The sequence below is a fragment of the Neoarius graeffei genome, chromosome 4 (genome assembly GCF_027579695.1).
Source record: "Neoarius graeffei isolate fNeoGra1 chromosome 4, fNeoGra1.pri, whole genome shotgun sequence".
In the NCBI taxonomy this organism is placed as follows: Eukaryota; Metazoa; Chordata; class Actinopteri; order Siluriformes; family Ariidae; genus Neoarius; species Neoarius graeffei.
Genome location: NC_083572.1, coordinates 52327034 through 52348136, shown reverse-complemented (window position 1 = coordinate 52348136; position 21103 = coordinate 52327034). Strand labels below are relative to the sequence as shown.

General features: G+C 41.9%; 1 protein-coding gene across 2 annotated transcripts in view; it reads left to right on the top strand.

Annotated features, from left to right (window-relative positions):
* The window catches only part of slc12a5a (solute carrier family 12 member 5a), a 443979-nt gene that overhangs the window by 342314 nt on the left and 80562 nt on the right, over positions 1-21103 (top strand). For both annotated transcript variants that reach the window (XM_060918253.1, XM_060918252.1), the window contains one exon: positions 6678-6824. In XM_060918253.1, coding sequence (XP_060774236.1) covers positions 6678-6824 — 147 coding nt within the window. The remainder of the gene's footprint in view (positions 1-6677; positions 6825-21103) is intronic.

Below are 21103 nucleotides of genomic sequence, written 5' to 3'. Positions count from 1 at the left end.
TCTCTTATAAATATGGGTGAAGACTATCTAATGAAGTTTTGATAGCCTTTCGGGTGTTCAGCGCTTCTTCAGTTCAGTTTTCAGTCTATTTATTTTGTGCTTAATCCTAGCAGTATCACTGGATTAGCCTCGTCTTCTCTCTTTTCTGGCGGACAACGAAATGAGTCTGTGCATGCACAGCAGAAAAGTTTTGTCATTGGATCTTTGCATGAGCTCCGATGTGTGATGTCGTGTTGTCTTGACAATGTGCAATATTGTAACAATATTGCACGCTCATTCTCCATTGGGCAGAGTGGCGTAATACACATAGGATAAGCAATATGATAACAATATTGCACGCTATCAATAAACCCACAAGAAGGGAATAGGATACATGTTTTTATTCCATGGAAAAAGTGTCCTGTATGTATAATAATTCCTGATATTTCACTCCCAGTGATTTTCACTCTCAGTGTTTTCCTGCTGACTAGACGTGTGTTGTCAAAATGGCAAACTGGTTCAAAATTAAAATTCTTTTGACTGACTTGCATATTTTTTGGTGGATGTGTCCATAAAGAGCATTACACGGTGGTGCGAAGATATGAAGTTTATCTTCTCATGTTGAAAATATTTTCACTCATTCACTTCCTTCACTCGTGAATATATACATTTACCACTCGCAGATAAACGTCATATCTTTGAAGGCCATGTAATATCCTATATGTATGTTCCATCTGTTATTTCATAGTTCTGATGACTTCAGTATTGTTCCACAATGTAGAAAATAGTCACAATACAGAAAAGCCTATGAATGTGTAGGCGTGTCCAAACTTTACTGGTACTGTAACTAAACAGCCCTGCCTTTACAAATTACGAATGGTTTACTATTCATAAAAGGTTCAAACCACTTCAGAAAGTTAGAACCTAAGAATCTTTGAAAAACCTTTTTAAAAGCATGCAGAGTGAAAGAACAGGAAACACGGATACTGTGATGACTTTAATCACTTACTCAAGGGCACTTTATGCAGTAGTAATATCTTATCAGATGGAATTGTTTCCCACAGTCTTTCAGTTCATCACTTGCTCTTACAAAGTCAACAGTGAGGTACTGTATTTCCATACTTAGACTTCTCTAACATCACCATAAACACAACTGCAATGTTGTTAACAAGAACCATGGTTCACTGGATGTCCTTTTCTCACTAATTATCCAAAGCTGTAGATTATAATAGACACACAGTTATTGGATTGATATAACAAATGAGCCACTACTGTGTGTATGCAAATTCTAACATTTGAGCAACAACTGTTTTGGTCATTTGCTTAATTTTGTAATACCTGCTCCATTACATACAAACATCAACTGCTTCCATCAACATCCTCATCTTCAAATATAAGAATTGGAAAGGTAGCTATAAAATGTAAACTTGAAATATATATCTCATCTCATCTCATTATCCCTAGCCGCTTTATCCTTCTACAGGGTCGCAGGCAAGCTGGAGCCTATCCCAGCTGACTACGGGCGAAAGGCGGGGTACACCCTGGACAAGTCGCCAGGTCATCACAGGGCTGACACATAGACACAGACAACCATTCACACTCACACCTACAGTCAATTTAGAGTCACCAGTTAACCTAACCTGCATGTCTTTGGACTGGGGGGGAAACCGGAGCACCCGGAGGAAACCCACGCGGACACGGGGAGAACATGCAAACTCCACACAGAAAGGCCCTCGCCGGCCACGGGGCTCGAACCCAGGACCTTCTTGCTGTGAGGCGACAGCGCTAACCACTACACCACCGTGCCGCCCCCTGAAATATATGTGTGTGTGTGTGTGTGTGTGTGCACACACACACTGTGTGGGAAATACTGGCGGACACTAACCGGTAATTTTTGCATTTGTCTGTCTGTATTTCAAAAGCATCAAGCCAGATGTCCCATGAAAAATTGTAACGATATGGGTCTAATCTACTTCTAATTTTCTTCCAAATGTTACACTGGATGAATACATTATGTCGTAACATGGGCACAGCTTTAAAAATTCATAACTCGGCCACCGAAGGTCCTAGCCCCGCCAAAATTTACAGTCACCTCCCTCTCCCCGAGTGGCACACTAAATAATACAATCATAATTCACTCAGTATTCACTGTTGTTTTTATCACACGATGCAGGTGAACGAGTGTTTTAGGGTTAACGGTATCTGATTGATCCAGTCAGGTGATTAAGAGTTGAGTTTACATGAAACTTTGCAGTACATTATTATGTTAAGTGCCAAACTGCCAATCAGTGGTTATGTTTTTGTTGTTATTATTATTATGTACATTTTTTATTCATAATAAGAATGACAGTCATGGTCATATGCTTTGTAGGATGTAGATTTATATTTAAGAGTTTTTATTTTCTTCTATTTTCTAAGTTCTAGTCCAGCAGATTTTAGTCTGAATGCCAAGTGATATGACCATGTCTAGTTTTGAGTCATTTTAAAAGTCATTTTGTTCCAAAGTTACTTGGAATCTCATACTCAAAATTTCAACTCTGTTATGTAAGAATAGTTGTATTGTTAATTACTAAATTCCTTATAGACTTATTATAAACATGGTATAAAATAGTCATTGTTGATATAATGTTTCATGAGTGTTATTATAGTACCTGTATATGAGAGCCAGTAAGTTGTACCCAAATGGAACATCCTTGCTCCTCCATATTTTTTTCTAGACCTGGAACTGACCTGTGTGCGCTCCTGTTTTCTTGAGTAGAACTTTAAGCATGTTTTTCTTGAATCTTCTGACACTTTCTTGTAAATTTGTAGTGTAATTAGCAACTAATGTCGAGTGTAATTTGGCATTTGAAGATCACAAAAATGTGCCTGGAAATAGCTGAGAGGCCATCTCCAGGCATCTAAAGCCCTTCAGCTTCCAGAGCCCGGCTTTGGGCCCTGGACCCCTGGCTGCATTGTTTCAGGCCTTTGGCCCATCTTTCGGACAGGCTGAAATTTGGACGGACAGACATCATTTCAGACCTCTTTGTCCTGTAACAGTCTGCTTAAAATTCCTTATTTCCCACACTGTGTGTGTGTGTGTGTGTGTGTGTGTGTGTGTGTGTGTGTGTGTATATGCATATATCATCAAAGTCAGCTGGGATAGGCTCCAGCTTGCCTGCGACCCTGTAGGACAGGATAAGCAGCTACAGATCATGGATGCATGGATATATATATATCACCCATAAGAGTGTCTTGGACCTTCGATGGTTGGTGAAAAATGAAAGTCTTCCTGTACACTGAAGGACACAGATGCTAAATGCAATTAGCATATATCAGCCATCAGGCAAGCAGTGCGAGATATTAGCATACAACAAAGGTGGACAAAGATAGAGGACATTTTCTCATTGTGAGAAAGCGTATAGGTGTTCTGTGGTCAGTGAGTGCATTTGGAAATAGGATATTGGCTTGTCAAACTTTTACGAGATAAAGTAAAAAATGCTAACTAAATAAAATTCAAACTGAAGTTGTTTTCATTATGAGACAGATAGACAAACGAGTTCCAGTTTTACAGCATCTCAGTTTCTGAAACTCCTATATTCTGTCACCAAATAAAAATCTCCTTATTAGTTTATATCTGTCCAGATATCATTTCTACTTTCGATTACATTTATAGCCAGAAATAATCATGCCATATGGGTTTCTGTCTTTGCATAAATTACATTCAAGCATGAGGCATTATGAAGTCCATATTTGCTTCAGGATAATTACATTTAAAAGTCTTGTTTCTCGTTTTGCCATCTGCTTCGTTCACTTTGAGGCTTATATATGTGGCTGTGTGCTTAGAAACTGAAGGCTTAGCCAGTGTGAAACATCTTAATCTCAGCCTGTTAGCAAGGTTCGGAGTTAAGAGAGGCAGCCTTCTGGTGTTTTTAAAAAAAAAACTATACTTACTCCTTCACAAGCATTATATTTAACACGTAATTTGGTTCTTTGTACTTTGTACTTGTATGTATCCTTGTGAATTTAGTTTCATGTAAAGAAGATAAAACAAATTTATTTATTCACCAGTAGGATAAGCTCTCCCAAACTGACCTTCATTAATGTTCACAATGTATCATTAAGCATCTCTGCCCCTCAGAAGCACTGCAAAATACTGGAAATGCATGGCCTGAAGGTTCAAGAAGGGCCCAAAGGATCGCTGAGTCGATTCCTGGGACCGGCAGTAAGGGGAGTTGAGTGAATGAACAGCACTTTCCCCTCCCTCTATATCATGGCTGAAGTGCCCTTGAGCAAGGCTCCTAACCCCCAACTGTTCCCTGGGTGCTGTAGCATAGCTGCCCACTGCTCTGAGTATGTATGTGAGCTCATGGCTCATGTATGTGTTCACTGCTTCAGATGGGTTAAACGCAGAGGAGGAATTTCACTGTGCTTGAGTGTACTGTACATGTGACAAATAAAAACTTCTTCTTCTAAAATTATTTTCCATGTTTTATCTATGGGCACTGGGCACTGGTTGGGTCCAAGTTGACCCTTGTTGTTTGATGTCTTTTTGTATTTTACAAGAAGTCAATATGAGACAAGTCCACTTTATTTATAAAGCACATTTAAAACAACACAAGTGATACCAACGTGCGACAGAATTACTAGAATTAATAACTCAACAAGTACATGGTAAGAGAAGATCTAATTGGGACATTAGTATGTGTAACTCATCCATCCATCCATCCATCGTCCATAACCGCTTATCCTGTGCAGGGTCGCAGGCAAGCTGGAGCCTATATCAGCTGACTATGGGTGAGAGGTGGGGTACACCCTGGACAAGTCACCAGATCATCACAGGGCTGACACATAAAGACAAAGAACCACTCACATTCACACCTATGGTCAATTTAGAGCCACCAATTAGCCTAACCTACATGTCTTTTTAGTACTGTTGGGAAAACCGGAGCACCCAGAGGAAACCCACACAGACACGGGGAGAACATGCAAACTCCACACAGAAAGGCCCTCGTCAGCCACTGGACTCAAACCCAGAACCCTCTTGCTGTGAGGCGGCAGTACTAACCACTACACCACCGTGCCACCTGTAACTCATGCTATTAAATAATATACAGTGGCATGCAAAAGTTTGGGCACCCTTACTGAAAATGTCTGTTACTGTGAATAGTTAAGTGAGCAGAAGATGAACTGATCACCAAAAGGCATAAAGGTAAAGACGACACATTTCTTTTCACCGTTTTCTGAAAGATTTGTGTATTATTTTTGCTTTGTACAATTGGAGAGTGAAAAAAGAAAAGGAACACCATGCGAAAGTTTGGGCACTCCAATACATTTGAGTTCTCAGGTAACTTTTACCAAGGTTCCAGACCTTAATTAGCTTATTGAGCTGTGGCTTGTTCAAATTCTTCGTTAGGAAAGGTCAGATGATGCAGATTTCAAAGCTACGGTATATAAATTCTTTGACTCCTCAAACTTGTCCCTAAAATCAACAGTCATGGGCTCCTCTAAGCAACTCCCTCTCATTCTGAATAATAAAATAATTGATGCTCACAAAGCAGGAGAAGGCTACAAGAACGTAGCAAAGTGTTTTCAGGAAGCTGTTTCCTCAGATTGTAATGTTATTAAGAAATGGCAGTTAACAGAAACCATGGAGATCAAGGTGAGGTCTGGAAGATGAAGAAAACTTTCTGAAAGAACTGCTCATTGGATTGCTAGAAAGGCAAATAAAAACCCCTGTTTGACTGCAAAATACCTTCAGAAAGATTTAGCAGACCCTGGAGTGGTGGTGCACTGTTCTACTATGCAACGACACCTGAACAAATGTGACCTTGATGGAAGAGTCATCAGAAGAAAACCTTTCCTGCGTCCTAGCCACAAAATTCAGCGTCTGAAGTTTGCAAATGAACATCTAAATAAGCCTGATGCATTTTGGAAACAAGTCCTGTGGACTGATGAAATCAAAATAGAACTTTTTGGCCACAATGTGCAAAGGTATGTTTGGAGAAAAAAGGGTGACAAATTCTAGGAATTCTAGGTACTAACTATGCAGGGTGCTCAAACTTTTGCTTCGGGCCCTTTTCCTTTTTTGTAATTTTGAAAATGTAAAAGATGAAAATAAAAAATTTGATTTTGCTTAAAATATAAAGGGAATGAGTCATCTTTAACTTTGTGCCTTTTGGAAATCATTTCATCTTAAACTTGCCTAACTGTTCACAGTAACAGCAATTTTGACCAGGGGTGCCCAAACTTTTGCATACCACTGTACAACTCCCATAACAGAAACATGATCAAGTGAATGAGAACCCGGTTCTGAAAGTGTCAGTATTACAGTGTAGGTTTACATTAAAGTCAGTTATGTACTATATATACAACTTTGCAATTTAAAATGTTAAACAATATCCTCAGCTCTTAAAACATTAGCGGTTCATTTATTTACATTTGTACCTGCATTGGCAGTATGATGTTAAATCTTCAGATGCAGTTAGTTTATAGTGACTCTGTTCAACCTGATGAAAAGGTTCTACTGAAAACTCCATTTCTGCCATTACAGGAGGATCAGTTTACTTTCTCTCCAGGCCTTTCAACATGAAATTTCCCAACATTATTCATGATTCATTGTTTCTCAGGTAATAAACTTACAATTTGTCTCAATGTGTGTGTGTGTGTGTGTGTGTGTGTGTGTGTGTGTGTGTGTGTGTGTGTGTGTGTATTCACAGGCTCCACGGATGGGCACACTGATGGGAGTATATTTCCCCTGTCTGCAGAATATTCTCGGTGTGATCCTGTTTTTGAGGATGACCTGGATGGTGGGGATTGGAGGGGTCATCGAGGCCTTCATCATCGTCCTTATGTGCTGCTCCACGGTAAACCTTCTTTTATTGTTCTCTTCTAAAATACAATGTATGCAAAAGTATTCATCCCCCTTGATGTTTGTCCTGTTTTGTTGCATTACAAGCTGGAATTAAAATGGATTTTTGGAGGATTAGCACCATTTGATTTACACAACATACCTACCACTTTAAAGGTGCACATTGTTGTTTTATTGTGACACAAGCAATAATTAAGATGAAAAAAAACAGAAATCTGGAGTGTGCATAGGTATTCACCCCCTTTCATATGAAACCCCTAAATAAGAGCTGGTCCAACCAATTCACTTCATCTCATCTCATTATCTCTAGCCGCTTTATCCTGTCCTACAGGGTCGCAGGCAAGCTGGAGCCTATCCCAGCTGACTATGGGCGAAAGGCGGGGTACACCCTGGACAAGTCGCCAGGTCATCACAGGGCTGACACATAGACACAGACAACCATTCACACTCACATTCACACCTACGTTCAATTTAGAGTCACCAGTTAACCTAACTTGCATGTCTTTGGACTGTTGGGGAAACCGGAGCACCCAGAGGAAACCCATGCGGACACAGGGAGAACATGCAAACTCCACACAGAAAGGCCCTCGCCGGCCACGGGGCTCGAACCCGGACCTTCTTGCTGTGAGGCGACAGCGCTAACCACTACACCACTGTGCCACTCCAATTCACGTCATAAGTCACATAACTAGTTGATTAAGATCCATCTATTTGCAATCAGTGTCACATGATCTGTCACATGATGTCTGTATAAATCAACCTGTTCTGGAAGGACCCTGACTCTGCAACACTACGAAGCAAGCAACATGAAAACCAAGGAACCCCCAAACAGGTCAGAGGCAAAGTTGTGGAGAAGTATAGATCAGGGTTGGGTTATAAAAAATATCCCAAACTTTGAATATCCCAGGGAGCACCATTAAAGTGCCATTCCACCATTGGATGTATTCTTTGGCATAAAATACAATATATTTTATGACAACATGACTAGACAGAGAAATCTTTTAGCTTCAAAATGATATATCAAACATAATTTTTTGACAACGACAAGTATATTAATTTTGCGACCAAAGTCACCTACCCTTTTCATTTCCGCGCGGTAGTGAAACGTGATGTCATCAGCAGGTTCCCCTTCTTGTGTACCATGTGTCGGTCTATTTTTAGACCAGGAAACGCCCAAAGTGAGAGAGTCATTTCTCCTCGTATATGGGGGCCAAAAAAATTGCTTGCGAAAAATTTTGAGTTAATCTTTCAGTTAGCTAGATTTATTGGTATTAGCTAAATTAATTGGTATCATTTTTATTGCGTTCTATCCGCCATTGCTGATAATATGTGCCACGTCACACGTCACGTGGTACACAAGAAGGGGAACCTGCCGATGACATCACGCGCGGAAATTAAAAGGGTAGGTGACTTTGGTCGCAAAATTAATATACTTGTCGTTGTCAAAAAATTATGTTTGATATATCATTTTGAAGCTAAAAGATTTCTCTGTCTAGTCATGTTGTCATAAAATATATTGTATTTTATGCCAAAGAATACATCCAATGGTGGAATGGCACTTTAAATCCATTATAGCAAAATGGAAAAAAAAAATATGGCACCACTACAAACCTGACAAGAGAAAGCTGCCCACCAAAACTCACAGACCAGGCAAGGAGGGCATTAATCAGAGATGCAACAAAGACACCAAAGATAATACTGAAGGATGTGCAAAGATCCACAGCAGAGATGGGAGTATCCGTCCATAGGACCACTTTAAGCCGGAGTGGGGCTTTATGGAAGAGTGGCCAGAAGAAAAGTAATTGCTTAAGAAAACACATTTGGAGTTTGCCCAACAGCATGTGGCAGACTCCCCAAACACATAGAAGAAGATTCTCTGGTCAAATGAGACTAAAATTTATCTTTTTAGCCATCATGGGAAATGCCATGTGTGGCACAAACCCAACACCCTGAGAACACCATTCCTACAGTGAAGCATGGTGGTGGCAGCATCATGCTGTGGGGATATTTTTCATCTGCAGGGACAGGAAAGCTGGTTAGGACTGAAGGAAAGATGGATGGCACTAAATACAGGGCAATTCTGGAGGAAAACCTGTTTGAGTCAGCCAGAGGTTTGAGACTGGGACAAAGGTTCCCATTCCAATGACCCTAAACATGCTGCTAAAGCTACACTGTAGTGGTTTAAAGGGAAACATTTAAATGTCTTGGGAATGGCCTAGTCAGAGCCCAGACCTCAATCCAACTGAGAATCTGTGGCATAACTTGAAGATTACTGTACACCAATGCAACCCATCTAACTTGAAGGAGTTGGAGCAGTTTTGCCTTGAGGAATGGGCAAAAATCCCAGTAGCTAGATGTGCTAAGCTAATAGACATATACCCCAAGAGACTTGCAACTGTAATTGCAGCAAAAGGTGGCTCTACAAAGTATTGAGTTTGGGGGGTGAATACCTATGCACACTCCAGATTTCTGTTTTTTCATCTTAATTATTGTTTGTGTCACAATAAAACAATATTCATCTTTAAAGCTGTAGGCATGTTGTGTAAATCAAATGGTGCTAACCCCCCAAAATCCATTTCAATTCCAGCTTGTAATGCAACAAAACAGGACAAACACCAAGGGGGATGAATACTTTTGCATGACACTGTAGCTCGCTGAATCACAACCCAGGATTTACTTTGCATTTTAGGGTTTTTTCACACCTACATACATATATGTTATTTACCAGCTGGGAGATCCATATTGTGAAATACCGTGACTGAGGTCTTGAAAGTACTGACCGAGGCCCTCTGGTCTGAGGTCAGTATTCAAGGCCGAGGTCACAGCATTTCACCATACGGACCGACCTTAAGCTGGTAAATAATTTTTTTTTCTTTACCAAATTCTAACAGAAAACGAGAGCGCCCGAAAGAGAAAACCGAGCTGAGCCGCCATTTTGAATCCTCACTCACTGCTGTAATGCAAATGGCTTCCTCCTCGGTATACAAGTGCACTTCCATGGCAGGAAAAAAACTACATTTTGCCGCCTATGTAGTCCCCTATTTATACAAATAGGAGTCATTCAGGATTCAGCCATGTTTTTTTGCTTGACGTTAGCAACAGTTAGAGGTTTTTAGTTTTTTCCTGAAATGTTTTATTTTATTTCTTCTTCCTCAGGGTAGTAAAACTCGCTTTCGCTGTGAACACTGACATTATCGCTATCCATGTTGTAAAATTAATGCTTTTCTCCTGAGAAATGCTGGCAAAAATGTATAAGATTTTTGATAATCTCATAAATAAATCTTATAAAAAAAGATAAATGTTGACAAAACATGCTACTATGTTTGTTTGTTGTTGTGAACGAGCAAGTCGCCAGAGGTCCATAACCGGGGTCCGTAACTGGGGTCCGTATCCTACAATACAGACCTGCTCGCCAGCCAATCAGAGCGCAGGATTTGATGGAAACCGGACCGCAAAAAAAATAATTGTAATTATTTTTTGGTTATTTGCAACCTGCTGCTTTTCCCTTTTTCGCTGGCTTGTTTGGGCAAGTGTGAACATGTGATTAAAACTCATGTGCAGATAAAAATCAACCACACTGAGCCCCAAATCCAGATGTGCTTTCAGCACAGAACTGAACAGTGTTGGCAGGACTCAAGGACTAGCCTGCAGACTCCGTTATAAGAAAACAATCCTTGAGAGGTTTTTTTTCTTTTATGTTTTTAGCTTAACCTTGGAAATATATCCAAAACAGAATGTATAGCTCATCAATCATTGACGTTAAGCCAAAATATTCATATTAACGTTTTATCTTGAAGTTGAATTTGCATTTTAGTTGGTCATCATTGAATTTGAAATAAAAGGCTTGTTTGCTTTCTCTGAGTACGCTGGATTTTTACCATGAAATACCCATGACCTGAATTCTCCTAGTTAGAATTTTTACATCTACATGAATATGAGGTGTATAAAATGAGGAGTTTCAATTCTTTCATTTGAAAGAGGTGAATTCAGAACCGATATGTTAAAATAATCTAAGATCCCCACTGACATATACAATCAGGTCCATAAATACTTGGACATTGACAAAGTGATCATTATTTTAGCTGTCTATAACAGTATATTGGGTTGATATTAAATCATGAATAATGAGCTGAAGGTGTGGCTTTTCAGCTTTAAATTTAGACGGCCTTTTGATTTCATAAAATCGGTGAAATTTAGTTCCCTCTGAAATTTGGTCATTGTGATAGATGTTTATTTCTGCAATATCTCAACAAAAAAAAACAGGCCATTCTGTGGCTGGGAAGTTATTTAATTTGAGGGAATTCCCAAGCAAATAATGTGCATGAAATCGCTCGCTTCGTGCAGTCAAGCAGACAGAGGAAGTCCGTGTGCGCATGTGCAAGTTTACCTTTGACTATGCACTGACAGTTCCATCATTCTGTCACTAAACGAACAGCTGATCACACTGAGACACTCGCTAACTGCTGATATTTATTAGTTTGGTCCTGAATTGCCTTTTCTTCACAACGTAACATCTTTTCTTCTCACTTTCCTTTACTGTAGTCGGTCTTTCACATTTAATTCGCATCCTCCATTTTTCTCTCCTGTTTCAAATTTGTATTCCACAATGCCTTGCATGAATGGCAAAAGCCCACCACATGATGCATGATGTACTATCTTGTATTGCGTCATGGTGAAGCAAGAAGAAATAGCAAAGAATTTAGGGCCACGTGGCCCTAAATTCATTAATTGTTCTATTTTTTTTAAACTAATAAAATTGGAAGTCTGTGATTCGAATTCAGTAGCTTTCGGTCCACTAAACAAAAATAACTTGGTGTCAGGGAAAATTCTTTTTATGACCTACACTTGAAAAATCTGAAAGGCAGTCTAGCTTTAACTCTTTACCCCTTAAAGCAGTTGCTACAGCCACCCTTGTATATGTATATACTGTTCACCCTTAGAACATATTTACAAGAAAAAAAGTCTAAAGACAAGGTTTTGACAAGGTTTTAGACAAGGCGTCATATGTCGTCATTAAGGGATATACACGGGGTCGTCATATGTCATCATTAAGGGGTAAAGAGTTAAGTCCCACCTATCCACTCCTTCTTAAGGGACCAAAGGTTCTTGGACACTAACATAATTATAAATTAAATTAAATTGCCATTTTTAATATTTGATGGCAGTCAAAGACTGCCTGAAGTCTGAAACACACAGACATTACCAGATGTTGTCTTTCTTCTCTGGTGATGTTCTGCCCGGCTTAAAATTAACTTTGTCAAAGTCCAAATAGTTATGGACCTGACTGTATAATGCTGCTGTGCATGTTTTTTCTCAAGCATCATAAAAATTGAGCAGCATGGTGGCACAGCAGATAACATTGCCACTCTATGGCCATTGGTTCGATCCTGAGCTTGGGTTATTGTCTGGGTGGTGTTTCACATTTTCTCCATGTTCACATGGGCTTCCTTCAGGTCCTCTCCTGTCCTCCCATTGTCCAGCACCACTAAATTGCCCCTTGACTACTTTCACATACCCATAATGCTTTGCACTTTGGAGGGTAACCAGAGGCTATATTTGTTTGCTAAGTCAGATAACCTCAGTCATTTCTTTGAATTCACATAGGGGAAAACAACTTCTCCTGATTTAAAGTTTTATAGAATACCTAAAGAGGCTAAAGCCAGTATCTCACTGGGCTGCTACAGCTTGCGACAAATTGCGAACGTCATTCGCGAGAGAGTTTCAAAAGTGTCTTGAAACATTCACGGGGCTTCTCAATTTCCTCGCATGAGTCGCAAAGTGTCGCTTCTTCATCGCTGAAATTTTGAACATGTTCAAAAAATTTGTGTGACAAAATTTCTCTCAAAATAGCCGCAAATGCGTCGCTGGTGTCGCAAAGCCGTCACAAACCCTTCTCAAGTTAGTTTCCGTGAGACAGGAAGTGCAAGTTCAGCCAGTATCTCACTGGGCTGCGACAGCCTGCAACTAGTTGGAGACACAACAATTACGATAAAATATGCGAATATCAATTCAGTGTGATTCCAAGTAAAAAGTGTCGCTAATTCGCATATATTATCGCAATTGTTGTGTCTCCAACTAGTCGCAGGCTGTCACAGCCCAGCGAGATACTGGCTTAAGGGTCGAAAAGTGCAGTTAGACAGAATTCGCTGTCAAAATTTTACACTGACAGACAACACGCGACTGTGTTCTGTACACTTCAGTGGTGGAGTAAAGTCTGGTGATCCAAGTCACAAAGCCTACAACCCCTCTGTCTTTGTGTTTAGTCATAAAAAGTGCAAAAACCAAAAAACAAGGACAAGTCAAAGAACTGAAAAGGACAACTTTATTGAAGGATCAACTCCCAAAACAAAGCACAGACAATGCAGTGTAAGTAAGCGTACATGTGCTTCCCCTTTTAGTGTTTCTGTAGGTAGATCGAATGTAGTATTTGACCCTGTAGCCCTAACAGCTTCCTCTAACAGCCCAAAGATTGTCGTAATCTGGTAGCATATGAGCTCGAGGAAAATCAGAGTGAAGGAAATCAAAATCAACTTCAACTTAAAAAATAAATGTGACAATTCTGCTGTGTTTACAGTACTTATTTGTCTGAGTGAATTCCTTGCTTGTGTTCCCATGCATGACGCATTTTGTATTTTCTTACGGCTTTCTTGCCGTAACCAGCACCCAGTGAGAGCGATTTCACTGTGGATCCTTCTATGATCAGTATCGATCTTTCTCAGCTCTTCTGACAATCTTTTAACTTCTGCAGGTCAGTAATTGTTGGAACACCCGTGTTGAGAGACGACAAAGGCTGCTGACTCACTGTCACCTGAAGTAGAGATGTTCAAAGCGTTCGATACGATATTTACAAGTGCTTTTTTACCGAGTGATTTCTCAAAGTCCACAGAAAAGTCTTTGCAGATTTCTTTAAGCTTTGCTTTAGTTAGTTTTGACACTTCTTTGAAGGTTTTAGGGAGATTTAAATTTGAAAGATTACTGTCAATGTGCGACACCATGTTGTTTTAGTTTGTTTATATTTTGGTTACCCTCCAAGGCGCAAAGCATTATGGGAAACGTGAAAATAGTCAATAGATGCGAATCTTCTTTCAGCTGATTCCATTAGGGGTCGCCACAGCGGTTGTGTGAATGGTGGATTCTCCCACCTTACACCAAGTGAAAGCATAGGTTTTCCTGACACAACCCTCCCCAGTCTATCCTTGAAGGTTTGGGACTGGCACTAAGTATACACACCGACTAGTGGCCTAGTGGTAGCGTGTCCGCCTCTCGATCGGGAGTTCTATTCACGGTCGGGTCATACCAAAGACCATCATAAAAATGGTACCTTCTGGCAAGGCATGCTGCAATACAGATGTGCATGGGGAGTTAAACTCTTGTGGTTACCAGAGGACTAGCCCCCCACTGTAACCCTAGCTATGTAATAGGTGAGAGGCTGAGGGCTATGGAAACGGAGATCGGTGCCGCCATACAGGTTGGGCCTGGTTAGTACCCGAGTGGGAGACTGCCTAGGAATACCAGGTACTGTAAGGTGTGGGAAGGACTTTAACTTTTTTTTTTTAACTAAGTATACACAGGCTTGTGCAACCCCAGTGGCTGGGTATTTTACCTAATCTGCATGTCTTTGGACTGTGAGGAAAACCGGAGCACCCAGAGGAAACGGTATCTGGTTATTTAGCACAAAAGTCTTTTGGCACAAGTTCTAAAGTCTCTTAGCGCAACTCTGTGTTCTTTAGCACAATTCTGGATTATGGTCACAATAATCGAAAAAAATACTCATCCTGATATAGGAAGGGGTTTATTATGATTGCTTAGGGCAGACCTGGGCATTTTACGGCCCGCGGGCCGCATCCGGCCCTTTGGTTCATTCTGACCGGCCCGCGTAAGGTTAATTAGAAATGACAAAATAAACGTATTTTCTAATTTTACCTCATGCATGGACTGAATGTGCATTGCTTTTATTTTGAAGTTGTGTTCAACAAAAACGTAATGTGCGCGACATGAACATGACATGAAATCCCACGAAACCTAATCCCGCGATAACTACTTCCGTAATTTGTCCAGACCAACCACAAACTTGTACGTCATCCTTCAAATGGTCCAGCCAATCACATAGTGTGACGTCACCAGCAGGCGCCGGAGCCCAAGCTGATCTGTAGATCTGATACCTACACCAAATCGACATGGCATCATTATTATAATATGATATTTCTTGCTTGATATGTGGAGTAGAAAGACAATATTGTGATGTCTTTGTTGTGTTTTGGGGTGAATGTGACTGAAAAAAAATGGTACAAATGTTCACATTTTGTTAACCATTGTTTTGGGAAATTTGATTGAATAAATGACATTTTTTGTAAGGCAACCTCGTTTTTTCCATACTCTTACCAGTCTTAGCAGCTTGTAAAAACAATGTTATTTACTGCTTTATATAAAGAAATACAATTAATATTATGCATAATTTAGTTCAGCCTTTTGGTCCGGCCCTCCACAAAATTTTCTGTTTCTCATGTGGCCCCATGGAAAAAATAATTGCCCAGCCCTGGCTTAGGGACTGGAAGCTGGAATTTCTGCTGCTGTGCATGTTAAGGATCAGTTGTTGATCCCTGAAACGGGGACTGAAAATCCGATTCTTTGGTGTCTTTGGATATTTGTAGTTAAGCCATAATAAACCTTGAATTGTGGGCACCTTCATAGATAACTTCAGTCACTTCTGATCATATCACAAATTCAACTGACTCAATAATTACATGTTTGCCGAATTAATTAACTGGGGGATGATGTCTCTTGCCCTGCTTGACAACATGTCTTTTGCCGACTAAGAGCGGAATCTATTGCTAAAAACTTACTCAAATTATTAAAAGTTGATTTGATGTCACATATTACTGTTTTCATATGTATTCGACTAATAAAGCTTTTTTCAGTCTTTAACCGAAAAAAGACCAGTTTCAATGAGAAAAATGAGTATCATATCTCCTTAGTAACCAACAGTTGCATATGTAAACAAATGAAAGAAACTTCCATTAAAGCATCCTAGAACGAATGGCAATGAAATAAAAGTGCAATATAAATTTTCAGGAATGACAAAACAACCAAAATTAATGTATCAATTGTTTATAATATGGCAATCGTGAAGCAAGAAGAAGATGAAGAAGAAGAAGAAGAAGAAGAAGAGATTATGCAAAGATGTAAAGCCAGTATCTCACTGGGCTGCGACTAGTTGGAGACACAATTGTTTGTGTGTGTAGTGAGACACACGGAGCCGGAGACACTGTTTCAGTTCAGCACAGGTTTTAATGGCGTGCTGCACACTTGGGAACATCAACAGTATACTGCGCTCGACTACAAGTTACCCAAGTCACCAAGAGGTGGCGCAGCTACACTCCATAACATCTCCCCTTTTTTAAATTAAAGTTTCTTTTAAACCTTACTTGTACTTAAGTAAACATTTCAACATAACAGAATAGAAATCCTTCTTTAATCCTAAACTAACTGTTACCCTTTCCACTGACGGATTACTATACCTGGCCATCATAGCAAACATTAACATACTCTCTTTTGTGAACACATACTCTCTTTTCTTTTTTTTTGAATGTGTGTGTGTGTGTGTGTGTGTGTGTGTGTGTGTGTGTGTGTGTGTGTGTGTGTGTGTGTGTGTGTGTGTGTGTGTGTGTGGTCACAAATTGAGCCTCTGTGGGGGTCTGATGAGTCTGCCACTCTTTGTGTGGCCCACAGGCTGCACAGGTGCCTGTGCAGGGCTAAGACTTGCATGGTCCATAGCCTCATGAGTGGGCTGACGATTTGTTGACGGGTTTGCCGGCATGCTGATAGGTTCCCATCGGTCCTCCTGAGTATGTGTGCTGCTCTCGGTGGGTATTCCATTGGCGGTGGTGTGTTCAGGCTGCACACTGATCTCAGGTGGAATGGGCTCAGCTGGCCGCAAGTCTACCCGGTTGTGGCGATATGTGGCTCCTTCCACTTCCACAAGGTATGAACGTGGTGCCACCTGCTGAAGACATATGCCACGGCGGCATCTCCCAGTCCTGTCGCCTGGAAGGGGTTTCATCCTGACACCCTGTCCAATCTGCAGTTCTGGGAGGTCTTTTGCAGATCTGTCATAGTAATGTTTAGCTACTTGCCTTTTGCACTGTATTCTCTCAGATACGTCCGGCACAACAAATGGCTCAAGTAGCAAGTCAGACACTGGGAGAGGTGTCTTAAGTCGGCGTGCCATGAGCTGCTGTGCTGGACTGCTACCCATGCCTACTGTGGGCGTGTTTCTCCAAAGCAGGATAGCTCTCCATGGGTCATCACCTGCTCACGAAGCATGTTTACAGATGTTTTTTGCAATCTTCACTGCCGATTCGGCCTTACCATTTGCCTTTGGGTGACCCGGGGATGAAGTGATGTGCTCAAAACCCCAGTCTCGGGCAAAGTGACAGAAAAGGCCACATTCAAACTGTGAGCCACAGTCTGAGATTACACGATCAGGTTGTCCATACCTGGCAAATTGGGCCTTACATCTTTTGATGGTAGTCTCAGCGGACAGGTCGGGAAGGTGTTCTATTTCCCAGAAGTCTGAGTAGTGATCCACAATCAGCAGGAAATCTTTCCCTGCGAAGTTAAACAGATCCATGCTTACAATCTGCCAGGGCCGCTTTGGGAGGGGGTGTGGCATCATTGTCTCTTTTTGCTGGTCATGTGTGTACTCATTGCATATGGCACACTGGCCCACAAAGTCCTTGATCTCCCCTTGCATGTTAGGCCAGAAGAGCGTTTGATGAGCCTGTCTGTAACAGGCCTCTGCTCCTATGTGGCTCCAGTGAATACGTTTCAGCATTTCAGGACGAAGCTTCTTAGGAATGATGACCCTGTCACTTTTGAAGAGGACCCCATTCTGCACGCTTACTTCGTCCCTGAAGGGCCAGTATTCTCTGATGGCAATTGGCATCTGTCCTCTCTGGTCTGGCCAGCCCTCCAGTACGGTTGACTTAAGGGCCTGAAGGTGTTCGTCAGTCTCTGTATACTGTCTGATCTGGGCCAAGCGCTGACTTGTGACATTGAGGTAATCAGCTTGATCTACTTGTTTAGCTTCCAACTGCTCCTGCTGTACTACTGTGCATACAGGATGCTGTATGTAGGGCAGGTCTGAACTGTGAGGGGGTGTTGTGGCTCTGCTCAGTGTATCACTGAGATACATCTCTGGACCTGGTTTGTACACCACACTCAGGCAGTAGCCCTGAAGGGTTAGCAGCATGCTTTGAAGTCGCTTTGGAGCACTGAGGAGTGGCTTGTTAAAGATGGGAATGAGTGGTTTGTGGTCAGTTTCCACTGTCACATCACGTCTCCCATAGAGGTAATAATGAAAGCGTTGACAGGCAAAGACTATGCTAAGGCACTCTTTTTTGATTTGTGCATAATTGTGCTCTGCTGGGGTTAGCACCCGGGAAGCAAATGAAGCAAAAAAAAAATTTTTTTCCATCTTGCAAGAGGGAGCATCCTAAACCATTTTGGCTCGCATAACTTTGCACTGTGACTGGCTTGCTGACATCATAATATTTCAGGACTGGTGCTGCTGACACTAAGCGCTTGATTTCTGCCACCGCGGCATCATGTTTCGGAAGCCAGTGCCAAGGTACTTCCTTGTCCAGGAGCCTGCGCAAAGGTTCACACACCTCAGACAGCTGCGGCATGAACTTGGAAAGGTATGTGATGAACCCTATGAATCTCTGGACGCCTTTGACATCCACTGGTGCTGGCATGGCCTGAACTGGCCTGACCTTCTCGTGGTCTGGTCTGAGGCCCAGACCAGCACATGCCCATGGAAGCACACCTCCTTAACCTTAAACTGTAGCTTCTTCAAACTAAGCCTGAGCCAGACTTCCCTGCAGCGTTCCATAAGTGCAAGTAGCTTAGTGTCGTGGTCCCTGACACCCTCATCTTCTGAGTCGCCACAGCCAACAATCAAGATGTCATCTGCAATCGGCTCCACTCCATTCAGGCCAACGAGGAGCTCATGCTGTTTCCTTTGATAGACTTCAGGAGCCACTGAAACTCCAAAAGGCAGCTTAAGCCAGCGGTTGCGTCCCCATGGAGTCCAGAATGTTGTGAGGAAGCTGCTTTCGTTGTTGAGTTTACATTGCAGGAAGGCATCACGTGCGTCCACTAGAGAGAATATGCAGGCTTTGGGCAGCTTATAGAGGACATCATCTAGAGTAGGCATGATAGTGCAATCTCTTGAGTGCTTTATTCAGTGGTTTTGGATCAATACAAATTCAAATGTTATCGGGTTTCTTAATGATAACCATATTACTAATCCAATCGGTAGGCTCTGTCACAGAGGTTAGGTGACCCTCCCGCTCATGTCTATCCAGTTCTGCTTTTACAGCTGTTTTGAGGGCTATTGGGACATTGCGTGGTGGGCACTGAACAGGTGTGATTGACTCGTTTAAGTCAAAGTGGACTTCACCAGGTAATGACTCAATGGGTGAGGTGAAGACATCCTCATACCTGCTGGTGAGCTGCTGCCTCGTGAGGGATCCCGAAACAATGCATTCCACCTTATGGAGCTCCTCAGGTATGGTGAAGTGCATCAGACCCAGGCGTTTGCACGTTGAGCCCGACAACAATGGATATTGGTTGGTCTCTACGATCTCAAAGTCTAATGGGTAAGTCTGTCCCTTTATTGAGCAATAGGTTCTGAACAGTCCCAGTGAAGTCATGACCTCACCTGAGTAAAGCTTCAGCCTAGTGTGGCTTGGTGCCAGTTTCCCTTTCGGCGCCACTCTCATCTTTTCTTTGAGGCTCATAACATTACAAGTAGCTCCAGAGTCCAACTGGCATTTAAGCCTGACACTGTTCATTCTCAGATTCACAAACCACTTCTTTCCTTGCTGTCTATCTGTTGTAGCAGCTGCAGTCATATACAGGTACGCTTCTTCCTCATTGTACTGTAATGTGTCTGCTACAGCGTCCACTACATTTAGGCGAGGCTGTCCAGCCTGTTTTTTTAGACACACGCTGGCAAAATGGTTAAGTGTTCCGCAGTGGCGACAGGTCTTCCCAAATGCAGGACATGTGTCTCTCCCTGCTTTGTGTTGGTGGCCACAATATTTGCAGCTCACTTCCATCTCTTTAGCTCTTGGTTTAGTGAACATGTGCAAGTTGCGCGCAGGCTGCCTGGAGTCTGCAGCATTGATTGTGTCCTCAGATTTCTGGACTAATGCTCTCATACGCGTGTCCATCAGCTCAACAGCATAGCACATATCAATAGCTGAGACAAGGGTAAGGTCTTTCTCTCTCAAAAGCCTGTGGCGCGTGCCTTCATCTGCTATGCCAAGGACTAGCCTGTCCCTTATGAGTTCCTCCTTTAGTGCGCCATAGTTGCAGGTAGCGGCCTTTTCTCTCAGCCTAGTCACATATGTATCTATCAGTTCTCCCGTCTCTTGCTTCAGACTCCCAAAAACAAAACACTCAAATATGACATTTTTAGCAGGTCTAAAATACGCTTCCAAGGCTTTCAGAATGGCTGCAATGTCATTCTCATGGCCCTCATCTAAGTGCAGGTTGTGTTTATAGATATGCCTACATTCGCTGCCCATGACCCTTCTCAGTGTCGCTGCTTTTACCTCCGCTGTTTTTTCGGCTAGTCCAGATGCCAACATGTAGTCTTCAAAGTCTTCCTTGAACGTATCCCAGTTGGTGGCAACGTCCCCGGAGAGTTTCATCTCAGCCGGAGGTGGAATCGTGTTCAGGTTAGCAGCCATTTTCACTCCATTTATCTGGTGAAGGCGAGCTAGAAAACAACTTGTGTCACTATATAAGTTAGGTTATCTCACTAACTTTCCCAAGCTTCTGACACCATGTTTGTGTGTGTGTAGTGAGACACACGGAGCCGGAGACACCGTTTCAGTTCAGCACAGGTTTTAATGGCGTGCTGCACACTTGGGAACATCAACAGTATACTGCGCTCGACTACAAGTTACCCGAACCACCAAGAGGTGGCGCAGCTACACTCCATAACAACAATTGTGATAAAATATGCGAATTAGCAACAATTTTCACTTGGAATCACACTGAATTGATATTCGCATATTTTATGCAACAATCGCAATTGTTGTGTCTCCAACTAGTCACAGGCTGTCGCAGCCCAGTGAGATACTGGCTGAACTCGCACTTCCTGTCTGAAGGGTTCGTGACGGCTTTGCGACACCAGCGACGCATTTGCAGCTATTTTGAGAGGAATTTTGTCACACGAATTTTTTGAACATGTTCAAAATT